The 14,793-nt window shown below is 45.3% G+C and overlaps 1 protein-coding gene across 11 annotated transcripts in view; it reads right to left on the bottom strand.

The window, feature by feature from the left end:
* LOC110528174 (disco-interacting protein 2 homolog B-A) overlaps positions 1 to 14,793 on the bottom strand; it is an 88,047-nt gene that overhangs the window by 20,920 nt on the left and 52,334 nt on the right. For 8 of the 11 annotated variants that reach the window (XM_090241391.1, XM_090241392.1, XM_021610013.3 and 5 more), the window contains exons 7-21: positions 13,096 to 13,215; positions 12,686 to 12,883; positions 12,075 to 12,166; positions 11,493 to 11,603; positions 9,225 to 9,348; positions 4,172 to 4,281; positions 3,994 to 4,096; positions 3,794 to 3,858; positions 3,617 to 3,710; positions 3,406 to 3,525; positions 3,041 to 3,155; positions 2,679 to 2,818; positions 1,363 to 1,499; positions 1,155 to 1,235; positions 929 to 1,056 (exon numbers count right to left, since the gene is read on the bottom strand). In XM_090241391.1, coding sequence (XP_090097517.1) covers positions 929 to 1,056; positions 1,155 to 1,235; positions 1,363 to 1,499; positions 2,679 to 2,818; positions 3,041 to 3,155; positions 3,406 to 3,525; positions 3,617 to 3,710; positions 3,794 to 3,858; positions 3,994 to 4,096; positions 4,172 to 4,281; positions 9,225 to 9,348; positions 11,493 to 11,603; positions 12,075 to 12,166; positions 12,686 to 12,883; positions 13,096 to 13,215 — 1,738 coding nt within the window. Of the gene's footprint in view, positions 1 to 928; positions 1,057 to 1,154; positions 1,236 to 1,362; positions 1,500 to 2,678; positions 2,842 to 3,040; positions 3,156 to 3,405; positions 3,526 to 3,616; positions 3,711 to 3,793; positions 3,859 to 3,993; positions 4,097 to 4,171; positions 4,282 to 8,778; positions 9,349 to 11,492; positions 11,604 to 12,074; positions 12,167 to 12,685; positions 12,884 to 13,095; positions 13,216 to 14,793 lie in introns of those variants that run through there. The other 3 variants (XM_090241393.1, XM_090241394.1, XM_090241395.1) reach the window with 2 other exon arrangements.

Genomic DNA, 14,793 nt, shown 5'->3' with positions numbered 1-14,793 from the left:
CATGTGGATATATTGAAGCAACATCTCAAGACATCAGTCAGGAAGTTAAAGCTTGGTCGCAAATGGGTCTTCCAAATGGACAATGACCCCAAGCATTCTTCCAAAGTTGTGGCAAAATGGCTTAAGGACAACAAAGTCAAGGTATTGGAGTGGCCATCACAAAGCCCTGACCTCAATCCTATAGAAAATTTGTGGGCAGAACTGAAAAAGCATGTGCAAGCAAGGATGCCTTACAAACCTGACTCAGTTACACCAGCTCTGTCAGGAGGAATGGGCCACAATTCACCCAACTTATTGTGGGAAGCTTGTGGAAGGTTCCCGAAATGTTTGACCCAAGTTAAGCAATTTAAAGGCAATGTACCAAATACTAATTGAGTGTATGTAAACTTCTGACCCACTGAGAATGTGATGAAAGAAATAAAAGCTGAAAGAAATAATTCTCTACTATTATTCTGACATTTTACACTCTTAAAATAAAGTGGTGATCTTAACTGACCTAAGACAGGGAATTTTAATTAGGATTAAATGTCAGGAATTGTGAAAAACTGAGTTTAAATGTATTTGGTTAAGGTGTATGTAAACTTCCGACTTCAACTGTATTTATTCATTACACATAAATACACATCCACACATAAAGCCGAGAACACCACAATTCCTACCCACACAAAACCACTCTGAAGAAGACAATGCTCTGATCATTAGCTGATCATTCCCAAACCATAGGAATCCCCACCCACTTTAAAATGGTGGAAGCCCTCAATGACAACGTCCACGCAAAAACAAGTTATTTCCCTGTAATGATCGCTATACATCTCTATGCTCAATCCCCACTACAATTGACTCACATCGAGCACAAACTGCACAGATCTCATCCAATGTTGATTCAAATACATGCTGACCCATGCGCACACACACACACCGTAATCACCTTCCGCGATACACAGTCTTGACAGGCTCCACGGCGAGTGCTGTGGCCACCAAGTCATCAGCATTGTGTCTCCTCCCACTCACCATCAGCAGGCCTTCGTTTTTCCCCACCACAAATATCAGATTGCCCTGTAGAAGGGTTAGACACAGCCGTCAATACAGACTGACACACAAATGCTCACAGATATGGACGCACGCGCACATACACACACAACCTTCCTACTTACAGGTCCTACGAAGCCTAGGAGTCCAGATCTCACAAAGGGGATCTCTCCAATAGGAGCACCAAGAGTATTGACAGGAATCACCTATAGACAGACATGTTTCATTAAAATGTCTAATAGAAGAAGTGTTGAACAGCATATTGGTGTGTCTAACCAGGTGTAAGATATGCTGTAACACATAAGGGGGAATTGAATGGTTGTGGGTCTGTACCTCAAAGGTGTTCTTGGTGACTCCTGGTAGGCCATAGTACATGTTGCCTCCGGCACGAGAGTTCACCACAATCTCCCCTATCTCATCTGTCTTACACAGCTGAGGAGGCCCTTCAGGCTTCACTATACACATCAGAGCTGCAGACACAGAGACAGGCTTCACTATACACATCAGAGCTGCAGACACAGAGACAGGCTTCACTATACACATCAGAGCTGCAGACACAGATACAGGCTTCACTATACACATCAGAGCTGCAGACACAGAGACAGGCTTCACTATACACATCAGAGACACAGAGACAGGCTTCACTATACACATCAGAGACACAGAGACAGGCTTCACTATACACATCAGAGCTGCAGACACAGAGACAGGCTTCACTATACACATCAGAGACACAGAGACAGGCTTCACTATACACATCAGAGACAGGCTTCACTATACACATCAGAGACACAGAGACAGGCTTCACTATACACATCAGAGACACAGAGACAGGCTTTACTATACACATCAGAGACACAGATACAGGCTTTACTATACACATCAGAGCTGCAGACACAGAGACAGGCTTCACTATACACATCAGAGCTGCAGACACAGATACAGGCTTCACTATACACATCAGAGCTGCAGACACAGATACAGGCTTTACTATACACATCAGAGCTGCAGACACAGATACAGGCTTCACTATACACATCAGAGACACAGAGACAGGCTTCACTATACACATCAGAGCTGCAGACACAGATACAGGCTTCACTATACACATCAGAGCTGCAGACACAGATACAGGCTTCACTATACACATCAGAGACACAGAGACAGGCTTCACTATACACATCAGAGCTGCAGACACAGATACAGGCTTCACTATACACATCAGAGCTGCAGACACAGATACAGGCTTCACTATACACATCAGAGCTGCAGACACAGATACAGGCTTCACTATACACATCAGAGCTGCAGACACAGATACAGGCTTCACTATACACATCAGAGCTGCAGACACAGATACAGGCTTCACTATACACATCAGAGCTGCAGACACAGATACAGGCTTCACTATACACAGAGATACAGAGACCGTCAGATACACACAATAATGCAGAAACCTATTTACACATAAAGAAACAAAATGGACATGCAGTGGAGGTGATTTGGAATCCCACTCTCGTGATGAGTGACTGTAGCCAAGCCTGAGACTTCTATGCCAGTTACACACATACAAATGGATTTCACTCCTGATTTCTTTCCCCATTTCTCTCGCTCTTCTACACTGTGCACCCCTTATCCCCTCTCCTCACCTCCAGGCATCACGTGACCCACGTCCTGCACAGTGAGGGCAGAGTTCTTGTCCTCCGCATTGACCCTGATGACCCCGTGACTTAGACCCCCCATGGAGAGGATGGCCCTGGCTGGGAGGGGCGTCCCCGGCACCCCCGGCCTGGGCACAGGACAGGAATTTTACTGAAAAATATAGACATACTGCCGAAAGACGATCCTTTTATCCATACATGCTTTCAATCACAGAAGGTGCAGTATGTAACTTTAATTTACTCCCATTTGTCCAGAGGCAAATCAGGGTACTACAAACACATTTTGCCAAGTAGCAAAACAAAACACAAACTGTTACATTTGCCAAGAAAACCCATCAGGCGTATCCTACCTGCGGATGGCCACCGTCATGGCCTCAGGGGAGGTGGCACAGGGACAGATGACCTCTGGCTTCAAGCCGTGGATCTGGAACACGTTGAGGAAGGCATCACAGGATGACACTGACCCTAAGGGAGAGACACAGATAGAGACATCTCACAACACTGACCATTTTTAGAGGGAATCTATTCTAACCATACAGAGCTTTGTTTTTCACTTGCAATTGTCCTATTGCATGTGGGACGTTTGCTCTATGTCAGCCCCACTGACAGCCTGGAAGTTGCCATGCAGACCAGTTCCAAGCATGTCTGCCACCTGTAGTTCCAGTGTGGCTTCCAGAGACTACATTTCCCTGCATGGACTACATTTCACACTCACAGGGGTTGGCTCCATCAGCAACGATGAGCATGTGCAGTGATTCCAGGCTGGTGTCCCTCTGTTCCCTGTGTGCCATCATGGCCCAGTGCAGGTCACGACACTTCACCAAGGCAACGCGCGCTACGGGGGAAGAGGAGGGACAAATGAGTACATTAACCTCACAGTGTTCTCATGGTCACACAGAGAGAGAGTGTGGAGGTGGTGTAACTACCTTTGTGTATGTGGACCCTCTGAACCCAGGAGAGAGGGCAAGCCTTCATCACAGCATAGGGCACACTGATGGTGTGGATCCTGTTCATTACACTCTGAAAGAAGAACAAAATACAACTTATTAAAGGAAAATACATATGATATGAAATCAGTTTACCAGTAACTATTATCCTCCCACCGTGAGAACTCCATGCCACAGGCCCATGTCCTTTTTAAAGTCCAGAACGTTCACTAGTGTCTCACCTAAGAACAGAAACAGATAAGTCCCTATGAGAAGCATCCTTTAAACACTTGTTCCCTGTGTATCATCCTCATACAGATGCCATAAACTTACTCTCACGATAGAATATGCCTCTCTCATATAGAGTAGTTCCTCACCCTCACAGTAGTTGCAGGCCTGGGTCAGTGCTTGGCAATGGGTCAACATGGCCACCTTAGACACAGCCACACCCATCACTGTGCCCTCCTTACTAGCCTTGTACTAGAGGGAGAGAAAACACAATTATTTAAGATTAGATTAGCAGTACATACATATGCACGTGCACACACATCTCACCTCTATGTATGCAGGGTCAGTGTTCGCTGTAGGGATGTGGGGCTGCCAGTCCTTGCCAGGTTTGGTGAGGTACTTGGAATCTGTCACCACCCACTTTAGCCGAGGCCAGCCTATAAGAGACAGTCAATATCATACACCAGCCAATCAACTTCATTAAAAAGAGACTCGTAACGAAAGAGATAAGGTATCACATTTGGATCTCGAGAGACAATAGTTGCGTTTGAGATCGACCAGATTGCAGTCGCCGACTCGATGACTAAAACCACCTGGCTTCCTAAATAACTAATCATTATTATTTGTAGATCAGTCAGTCTACTTAGTCAGTCAGCTGTGACGGCTGCCGACGGCATTAGCTACCAAGAGAATTCTCTTCGATTATAATCACAGTCGTTAACATCCCCCCCCCCCCCCCCCCCCTCATTGTAGCTGGGAATTTTAACAAGGCTAATCTGAAAACAAGGCTCCCTAAATTGTATCAGCATATCAAATGCACAACCTACGCTGGCAAAATTCTGAATCATTGTTACTCTAACTTCCGCGACACATACAAATCCCTCCCTCGCCCTCCTTTCGGCAAATCTGACCACGACTCCATTTAGTTGCTCCCAGCCTATAGACAGAAACTAAAACAAGAAGCTCCCGCGCTGAGGTCTGTTCAACGCTGGTCCGACCAATCTGATTCCACACTCCAAGACTGCTTCCATCACGTGGACTGGGATATGTTTCGTATTGCGTCAAACAACAACATTGACGAATACGCTGATTCGGTGAGCGAGTTCGTTAGAACGTGCGTTGAAGATGTCGTTCCCATAGCAACGATTAAAACATTCCCAAACCAGAAACCGTGGATTGATGGCAGCATTCGCGTGAAACTGAATGCACGAACCACTGCTTTTAAATCAGGGCAAGGTGACCGGAAACATGACCGAATACAAACAGTGTAGCTATTCCCTCCGCAAGGCAATCAAACAAGCTAAGCGTCAATATAGAGACAAAGTAGAATCGCAATTCAACGGCTCAGACACAAGAGGTATGTGGCAGGGTCTACAGTCAATCACAGATTACAAAAAGAAAACCAGCCCAGTCACGGACCAGGATGTCTTGCTCCCAGGCAGACTAAATCACTTTTTTGCCCGCTTTGAGGACAATACAGTGCCACTGACACAGCCCGCAACCAAAACATGCGGACTCTCCTTCACTGCAGCGGAGGTGAGTAAAACATTTAAATGTGTTAACCCTCGCAGGGCTGCAGGCCCAGACGGCATCCCCAGCCGCGCCCTCAGAGCATGCGCAGACCAGCTGGCTGGTGTGTTTACGGACATATTCAATCAATCCCTATCCCAGTCTGCTGTTCCCACATGCTTCAAGAGGGCCACCATTGTTCCTGTTCCCAAGAAAGCTAAGGTAACCGAGCTAAACGACTACCGCCCCGTAGCACTCACTTCCGTCATCATGAAGTGCTTTGAGAGACTAGTCAAGGACCATATCACCTCCACCCTACCTGACACCCTAGACCCACTCCAATTTGCTTTCCGCCCAAATAGGTCCACAGACGATGCAATCTCAACCCCACTGCACACTGCCCTAACCCATCTGGACAAGAGGAATACCTATGTGAGAATGCTGTTCATCGACTACAGCTCAGCATTTAACACCATAGCACCCTCCAAACTCGCCATCAAGCTCGAGACCCTGGGTCTCGACCCTGCCCTGTGCAACTGGGTACTGGACTTCCTGACGGGCCGCCCCCAGGTGGTGAGGGTAGGTAACAACATCTCCACCCCGCTGATCCTCAACACTGGGGCCCCACAAGGGTGCGTTCTGTGGCCACGCACGCCTCCAACTCAATCATCAAGTTTGCGGATGACACAACAGTGGTAGGCTTGATTACCAACAACGACGAGACGGCCTACAGGGAGGAGGTGAGGGCCCTCGGAGTGTGGTGTCAGGAAAATAACCTCACACTCAACGTCAACAAAACTAAGGAGATGATTGTGGACTTCAGGAAACAGCAGAGGGAACACCCCCCTGTCCACGTCGATGGAACAGTAGTGGAGAGGGTAGTAAGTTTTAAGTTCCTCGGCGTACACATCACAGACAAACTGAATTGGTCCACCCACACAGACAGCATCGTGAAGAAGGCGCAGCAGCGCCTCTTCAACCTCAGGAGGCTGAAGAAATTTGGATTGTCACCAAAAGCACTCACAAACTTTTACAGATGCACAATCGAGAGCATCCTGTCTGGCTGTATCACCGCCTGGTACGGCAACTGCTCCGCCCACAACCGTAAGGCTCTCCAGAGGGTAGTGAGGTCTGTACGACGCATCACCGGGGGCAAACTACCTGCCCTCCAGGACACCTACACCACCCGATGTCACAGGAAGTCCATAAAGATCATCAAGGACAACAATCACCCGAGCCACTGCCTGTTCACCCCGCTATCATCCAGAAGGCGAGGTCAGTACAGGTGCATCAAAGCTGGGACCGAGAGACTGAAAAACAGCTTCTATCTCAAGGCCATCAGACTGTTAAACAGCCATCACTAACATTGAGTGGCTGCTGCCAACATACTGACTCAAATCTCTAGCCACTTTAATAATAAAAAATTGGATGTAATAAATGTATCACTAGACACTTTAACCTTTTGTGACTAGGGGGCAGTATTTTCATTTTTGGAGAAATAACGTTCCCGTAGTAAACGGGATATTTTGTCAGGACAAGATGCTAGAATATGCATATAATTGACAGCTTAGGATAGAAAACACTCTAAAGTTTCCAAAACTGTCAAAATGTTGCCTGTGAGTATAATAGAACTGATATTGCAGGCGAAAGCCTGAGAAAAATCCAATCCGGAAGTGACTCATCTTTTGAAAGCTCTGCGTTCCAATGCGTCCCTATTGAGCAGTGAATGGGCTATCAACCAGATTACTTTTTCTCCGTTTTCCCCAAGGTGTCGACCGCATTGTGACGTAGTTTTACGCATTTATGTTGAAGAATACCCGTAAGCGGCTACATTGCGCAAGTGGTCACCTGATGCTCTCAGAGTGATTCTCGCGTAAAATACAGAGGTAGCCATTATTCCAATCGGTCCTACTGAAAAACCAATTGTCCCGGTGGATATATTATCGAAGATATTTGAAAAACACCTTGAGGATTGATTATAAACAACGTTTGCCATGTTTCTGTCGATATTATGGAGCTAATTTGGAATATTTTTCTGCGTTTTCGTGACTGCAATTTCCGGGCGATTTCTCAGCCAAATGTGAAGAACAAACGGAGCTATTTCGCCACAAAAATAATATTTTTGGAAAAAAGGAACATTGGCAATCTAACTGGGAGTCTCGTGAGTGAAAATATCCGAAGCTCATCAAAGGTAAACAATTTAATTTGATTGCTTTTCGGATTTCCGTGACCAAGTTACCTGCTGCTAGCTGGACATAATGCTATGCTAGGCTATCGATAAACTTACACAAATGCTTGTCTAGCTTTGGCTGTAAAGCATGTTTTGAAAATCTGAGATTACAGGGTGATTAAAAAAAGGCTAAGCTGTGTCTCAATATATTTAACTTGTGATTTTCATGAATAGGAATATTTATGTCCGTTGCGTTATTCTAATTAGTGTCAGTCGATGATTAGCTCCCGGACCCGGGATGGGGAGTCACTACAATGCCACTTTATATAATGTTTACATACCCTACATTGTCTCTATAAGCTTGGCACATCTAGCCACTGAGATTTTTGCTCATTCGCAAAGGCAAAACTGCTCTAGCTCCTTCAAATTGGATGGGTTCATATGGTGTACAGCAATCTTTAAGTCATACCATAGATTCTCAATTGGATTGAGGTCTGGGCTTTCAGTTTCCCAGTCCCTGCCGATGAAAAACAGCCCCACAGCATGATGCTGCCACCACCATGCTTCACTGTGGAGATGGCGTTCTCGGGGTGATGAGAGGTGTTGGGTTTGCGCCAGACATAGCTAATTAGTGTCAGTCGATGATTAGCTCCCGGACCCGGGATGGGGAGTCACACATTACTCATCTCATATGTACAGTGGCGAGAACAAGTATTTGATACACTGCCGATTTTGCAGGTTTTCCTACTTACAAAGCATGTAGAGGTCTGTAATTTTTATCATAGGTACACTTCAACTGTGAGAGACGGAATCTAAAACAAAAATCCAGAAAATCACATTGTATGATTTTTAAGTAATTAATTTGCCTTTTATTGCATGACATAAGTATTTGATCACCTACCAACCAGTAATAATTCCAGCTCTCACAGACCTGTTAGTTTTTCTTTAAGAAGCCCTCCTGTTCTCCACTCATTATCTGTATTAACTGCACCTGTTTGAACTCGTTACCTGTATAAAAGACACCTGTCCACACACTCAATCAAACAGACTCCAACCTTTCCACAAAGACCAGAGAGCTGTGTAAGGACATCAGGGATAAAAATTGTAGACCCGCACAAGGCTGGGATGGGCTACAGGACAATAGGCAAGCAGCTTGGTGAGAAGGCAACAACTGTTGGCGCAATTATTAGAAAATGGAAGAAGTTCAAGATGACGGACAATCACCCTCAGTCTGGGGCTCCATGCAAGATCTCACCTCGTGGGGGATCAATGATCATGAGGAAGGTGAGGGATCAGCCCAGAACTACTCGGCAGGACCTGGTCAATGACCTTAAGAGAGCTGGGACCACAGTCTCAAAGAAAACCATTAGTAACACACTACACCGTCATGGATTAAAATCCTGCAGCGCATGCAAGATCCCCCTGCTCAAGCCAGCGCATGTCCAGGCCCGTCTCATCGCTTATCCATATATTTATATGTACATATTCTTATTAATTCCTTTACACTTGTGTGTAAAAGGTAGTTGTTGTGAAATTGTTAGATTACTTGCTAGATATTACTGCACGGTCGGAATTAGAAGCACAAGCATTTTGCTACACTCGCATTAACATCTGCTAACCATGTGTATGTGACCAATATAATTTGATTTGATTTCACATTGATGCTCTGGAACATGGCCAGTAATAGAGGCAGCTTCTGACCTTTAAACTGTAGAATCTCTCCGGTGGGCATCTTGGGAAGTCCCTTCAGACAGATCTCACTGGTCAGAGCCAAACTCACACTACAGCTGCCCAACAGGAAGCCTACCTGACTACTGCCTGCATCCTGGTGGCAGAACAACAATGACACATGGAGTAAATCACAGAGCAGATATACAGTTGCTTGCGAAAGTATTCACCCCCCTGGCATTTTTCCTATTTTGTTGCCTTACAACCTGGAATTAAAATGGATTTTGGGGGGGTTTGTATCATTTGATTTACACAACATGCCTACCACTTTGAAGATGCTAAATATTTTTTATTGTGAAACAAACAAGAAATAAGACCCCCCAAAAAATGAAAACTTGAGCGTGCATAACTATTCATTCCCCCAAACTCAATATTTTTTAGAGCCACCTTTTGCAGTAATTACAGCTGCAAGTCTCTTGGGGTATGTCTCTATAAGCTTGGCACATCTAGCCACTGAGATTTTTGCTCATTCGCAAAGGCAAAACTGCTCTAGCTCCTTCAAATTGGATGGGTTCATATGGTGTACAGCAATCTTTAAGTCATACCATAGATTCTCAATTGGATTGAGGTCTGGGCTTTGACTAGGCCGTTCCAAGATATTTAAATGTTTCCCCTTAAACCATTTGAGTGTTGCTTTAGCAGTATGCTTAGGGTCAGTGTCCTGCTGGAAGGTGAACCTCCGTCCCAGTCTCAACTCTCTGGAAGATTGAAACAGGTTTCCCGCAAGAATTTCCTTGTATTTAGCACCATCCATCTTTCCTTCAATTCTGACCAGTTTCCCAGTCCCTGCCGATGAAAAACAGCCCCACAGCATGATGCTGCCACCACCATGCTTCACTGTGGAGATGGCGTTCTCGGGGTGATGAGAGGTGTTGGGTTTGCGCCAGACATAGCGTTTCCTTGATGGCCGAAAAACAACATTTTTGTCTCATCTGACCAGAGTACCTTCTTCCAAATGTTTGGGGAGTCTCCCACATGCCTTTTGGCGAACACCAAATGTGTTTGCTTGTTTTTTTCTTTAAGCAATGGCTTTTTTCTGTCCACTCTTCCGTAAAGCTCAGCTATGTGGAGTGTACGGCTTAAAGTGGTTGTTATATAAGTATTCATACACATAGCTCATATAAACAAAGACATTCCGTCGTAAGAACACATACACCCAGCCACAAGACTGACCCCCTCTATTGGTCGGATGCTCAGGATAAGGCTCTGCTGTGCACCAATGGGGCTTCTGCTCTGGCTAGAGCAAGGCCCGCCTCCAACCCTCCGACCAGTCAAGAAGACCGAAACGACAAGACTCCACCTACTTTATTCTATGTATAAAAATGAATGTAACCGTTGTATAAGGTCTCTTTTTCACCTGGCTCCTTGCCGAGTTATGTGAACTAGGTCCGTGCACGTAAAACTGCGGGACAAGATATCTCTGACTCATTAAAACTGTCTTTTGTTACCACTAAAATCCACTCTGTCCAGCTTCCGTGATTTGGTCTCAACTCTCCAGTATTTAAACACTAACATGGTTCTATGGACAGAAACTCCGATCTCTGCTGTGGATCTTTGCAGCTCCTTCAGGGTCATCTTTGGTCTCTTTGTTGCCTCTCGGATTAATGCCCTCATTGCCTGGTCTGTGAGTTTTGGTGGGCGGCCCTCTCTTTGCAGGTTTGTTGTGGTGCGGTGCCATATTCTTTCCAATTTTAATAATGGATTTAATGGTGCTCTGTGGATGTTCAAAGTTTCTGATATTTTTTTATAGCCTAACACTGATCTGTACTTCTCCACAACTTTGTCCCTGATCTGTTTGGAGAGCTCCTTGGTCTTCATGGTGCCTCTTGCTTCGTGGTGTTGCAGACTTTGGGGCCTTTCAGAACAGGTGTATATATACTGAGATCATGTGACAGATCATGTGACACTTAGATTGCACACAGGTGGACTTTATTTAACTAATTATGTATGTGACTTCTGAACGTAATTGGTTACACCAGATCTTATTTAGGGGCTTCATAGTGAATACATATGCACACACCACTTTTCCCTTTTTTGAAACAAGTATTTTTTTTATTTCACTTCACCAATTTGAACTTTTTGTGTATATCCATTACATGAAATACAAATAAAAATCCATTTAAATTATAGGCTGTAATGCATCAAAATAGGAAAAATGCCAAGGGGGATGAATACTTTTGCAAGGCACTGTAACAGCATGTCAATGTCAGTTTGAATAAGTTCCAATGGCATGTCCCTTACCTTGCGAGACAGAGGTACCTCTATAGGGACAGGGATGACCTCAGCCAGCAGGCAGCCATAGAAGGCCACCAAAAACATCCCAGGGTCACTGTTAGGGTACACTAGAGCCACCTACAGGAAAAAAGTTGATGTATGGACCTCAAAGGTCCACTATGCAGAAATTGCTCCGCCATTTCCTGGTTGCTAAAATTCAAATAGTTCGCCTCATTTCAGTTTATGTGAAAAAACAAGCAAGTATTCTGTAGTGTAAAGAATCATTGTACCATCTAAACCATTATCAAATATATTTTCTATAAGCAAAAATAATGTATTTTCAGCTGTTTGAAGCTGGTGTACAAAATCAAATTAAAAGATGAAAAGTTTAAGCACGGGAAGCATAGAAATAGTGCACATAGAATATATCTACCGCTTCTTAGACATGTGCTCAATGAGAATGACAGATCTATAATAATTTTTTTTATGGGAATTTGGTCAGATTGACCAAAAAGTTACATATTGCAGCTTTAATTTATGGGATTGTTTTGAGGTTATATCATTACGACGCAGAGGGAAGTAGAAGTAGTGTGAGTCGGTGTGTCTCACCCTGTCCCCAGGCTTGAGGACCTGCTCGTTCTTGGGCCCCAGTTTATTGAGGAGGGTGTAGGCCAGCTTCACACTGCGGCTCCACAGCTTTCCTGATGGAGGGAGAAGGGGAGGAGGGAGGAGGAGTGAGGAAAGAGGGAGGGCGGGCATCGTAAATAACAGTGGCACACTCTGACAATCAATCTCATACTCATAACCCTCCATTACTTTGATTACTCTATCCACACCATGTCTACAGGATAGTACCAACAATATCCTAAAATAATATAATAAATAAATGATCCAGGGCCAGACCTTGAACCTCCCTATATAGTAAGTAGAGTTATTTAAATGTAAGCAATCATATTACCGTGAGGGGGTTAAGACTGTAACGTACAGTACATCAGTGTGTACAGGGGTTTGTGTGTGGGCCAAGTTTCTTACAGTATGTCAGTGTGTACAGGGGTTTGTGTGTGGGCCAAGTTTCTTACAGTACATCAGTGTGTACAGGGGTTTGTGTGTGGGCCAAGTTTCTTACAGTATGTCAGTGTGTACAGGGGTTTGTGTGTGGGCCAAGTTTCTTACAGTATGTCAGTGTGTACAGGGGTTTGTGTGTGGGCCAAGTTTCGTACCGTATGTCAGTGTGTACAGGGGTTTGCCAGTGATGTCCAAGGCGGTGAGGGCGGGGCTCTTGCCCTGTGTGGCCCCCCAGCGAACCAGGGCAGCCTGGAGGGCAGGGGGCCAGTTAGTGACCACCCCCAGGGGCTCCCCCTTCACTGGGATGATCGGACGTCCCTCTGGCCGCGGGGTGTTGGGGTCTGGCTGAGGCACTGGAGGAGAAAACGGGGGGGCAGTATTAACCAGAGAGCATCTTTGAGGTTGGTACAGAGCAGTGGAAATAAAAAATATTGTAGGTGACATTGACATATATATAGTCTGATCCCAGATCTGTTTGTGCTGACTGGAGTTGGCAAGACTGCACTAACAGATCTGGGACCAGGCTAAGAGAGATCTACTGATTGAAGAATAAATGATGACTCACCCTCTACGATCTCCTCCTGGTCGTCCATGAAGAACTCACTGAGGGGGGGCCTCTTGGGCCTCTTCAAGGTGTTGAGCAGCTGCTGAATCTTAGTGGACACCCTGCTGTTAACCGGGACACCTGGAGGGTGGGGGGTGAGTGGTCCGACAAACACTGTCACACACACATACACACACTCTCCCTGCCCCGATACACAAAGCCTTAATTTCACACACAACTCTGGCTTGCCTTATTTCGCCAGAACATTTCTCCACTCTCAGTCTGCTAGTTTTTAATCAACATCATAATTTCCCACTGCAAGCTGGCCCATGGGAGTGGTCAATTCTTAAATTATTTTTAGAATGAAAGCCAGTAGACAAAGGGCTCCCTCTACACCAGGACTGGGAGGGTCAGAGTGAGGTAGATGGGAATAGGACTCATTGGATTCATAATTGGAAAACACATGAGGATTCATCCGTTTCAGAGGATGGTTCTGGTTTCAGAGATCTACTATTCTCCCTAAAATCATACAGTACAGAGGGTAAGAACAAGTCACAAAGGCACACACAGTACACAGACGTACAGTGAGGGGGAAAAGTATTTGATCCCCTGCTGATTTTGTACGTTTGCCCACTGACATAGAAATTATCCGTCTATAATTTTAATGGTAGGTTTATTTGAATAGTGAGAGACAGAATAACAACAAAATAAATCGAGAAAAACACATTTCAAAAATGTTAGAAATTGATTTGCATTTTAATGAGGGAAATAAGTATTTGAACCCTCTGCAAAACATGACTTAGTACTTGGTGGCAAAAACCCTTGTTGTCCCACTCCTCTTTGCAGATCTTCTCCAAGTCATTAAGGTTTCGAGGCTGACGTTTGGCAACTCGAACCTTCAGCTCCCTCCACATATTTTCTATGGGATTTAGGTCTGGAGACTGGCTAGGCCACTCCAGGACCTTAATGTGCTTCTTCTTGAGCCACTCCTTTGTTGCCTTGGCCGTGTGTTTTGGGTCATTATCATGCTGGAATACCCATCCACGACCCATTTTCAATGCCCTGGCTGAAGGAAGGAGGTTCTCACCCAAGATTTGACGGTACATGGCCCCGTCCATCGTCCCTTTGATGCAGTGAAGTTGTCCTGTCCCCTTAGCAGAAAAACACCCCCAAAGCATAATGTTTCCACCTCCATGTTTGACGGTGGGGATGGTGTTCTTGGGGTCATAGGCAGCATTCTGCCTCCTCCAAACACGGCGAGTTAAGGGGATGCCAAAGAGCTCCATTTTGGTTTCATCTGACCACAACACTTTCACCCAGTTGTTCTCTGAATCATTCAGATGTTCATTGGCAAACTTCAGACGGGCATGTATATGTGCTTTCTTGAGCGGGGGGACCTTGCTGGCGCTGCAGGATTTCAGTCCTTCACGGCAATATTGTGTTAACAATTGTTTTCTTGGTGACAATGGTCCCAGCTGCCTTGAGATCATGGACAAGATCCTCCCGTGTAGTTCTGGGCTGATTCCTCACCGTTCTCATGATCATTGCAACTCCACGAGGTGAGATCTTGCATGGAGCCCCAGGCCGAGGGAAATTGACAGTTCTTTTGTGTTTCTTCCATTTGCGAATAATCGCACCAACTGTTGTCACCTTCTCACCAAGCTGCTTGGAGATGGTCTTGTAGCCCATTCCAGCCTTGTGTAGGTCTATAATCTTGTC

Source organism: Oncorhynchus mykiss, chromosome 7 (genome assembly GCF_057628025.1).
Source record: "Oncorhynchus mykiss isolate SJ-2025 chromosome 7, ASM5762802v1, whole genome shotgun sequence".
NCBI lineage: Eukaryota > Metazoa > Chordata > Actinopteri > Salmoniformes > Salmonidae > Oncorhynchus > Oncorhynchus mykiss.
Note: the sequence above shows the minus strand (reverse complement) of the source record. Positions and strands in the feature narration are given on the sequence as shown.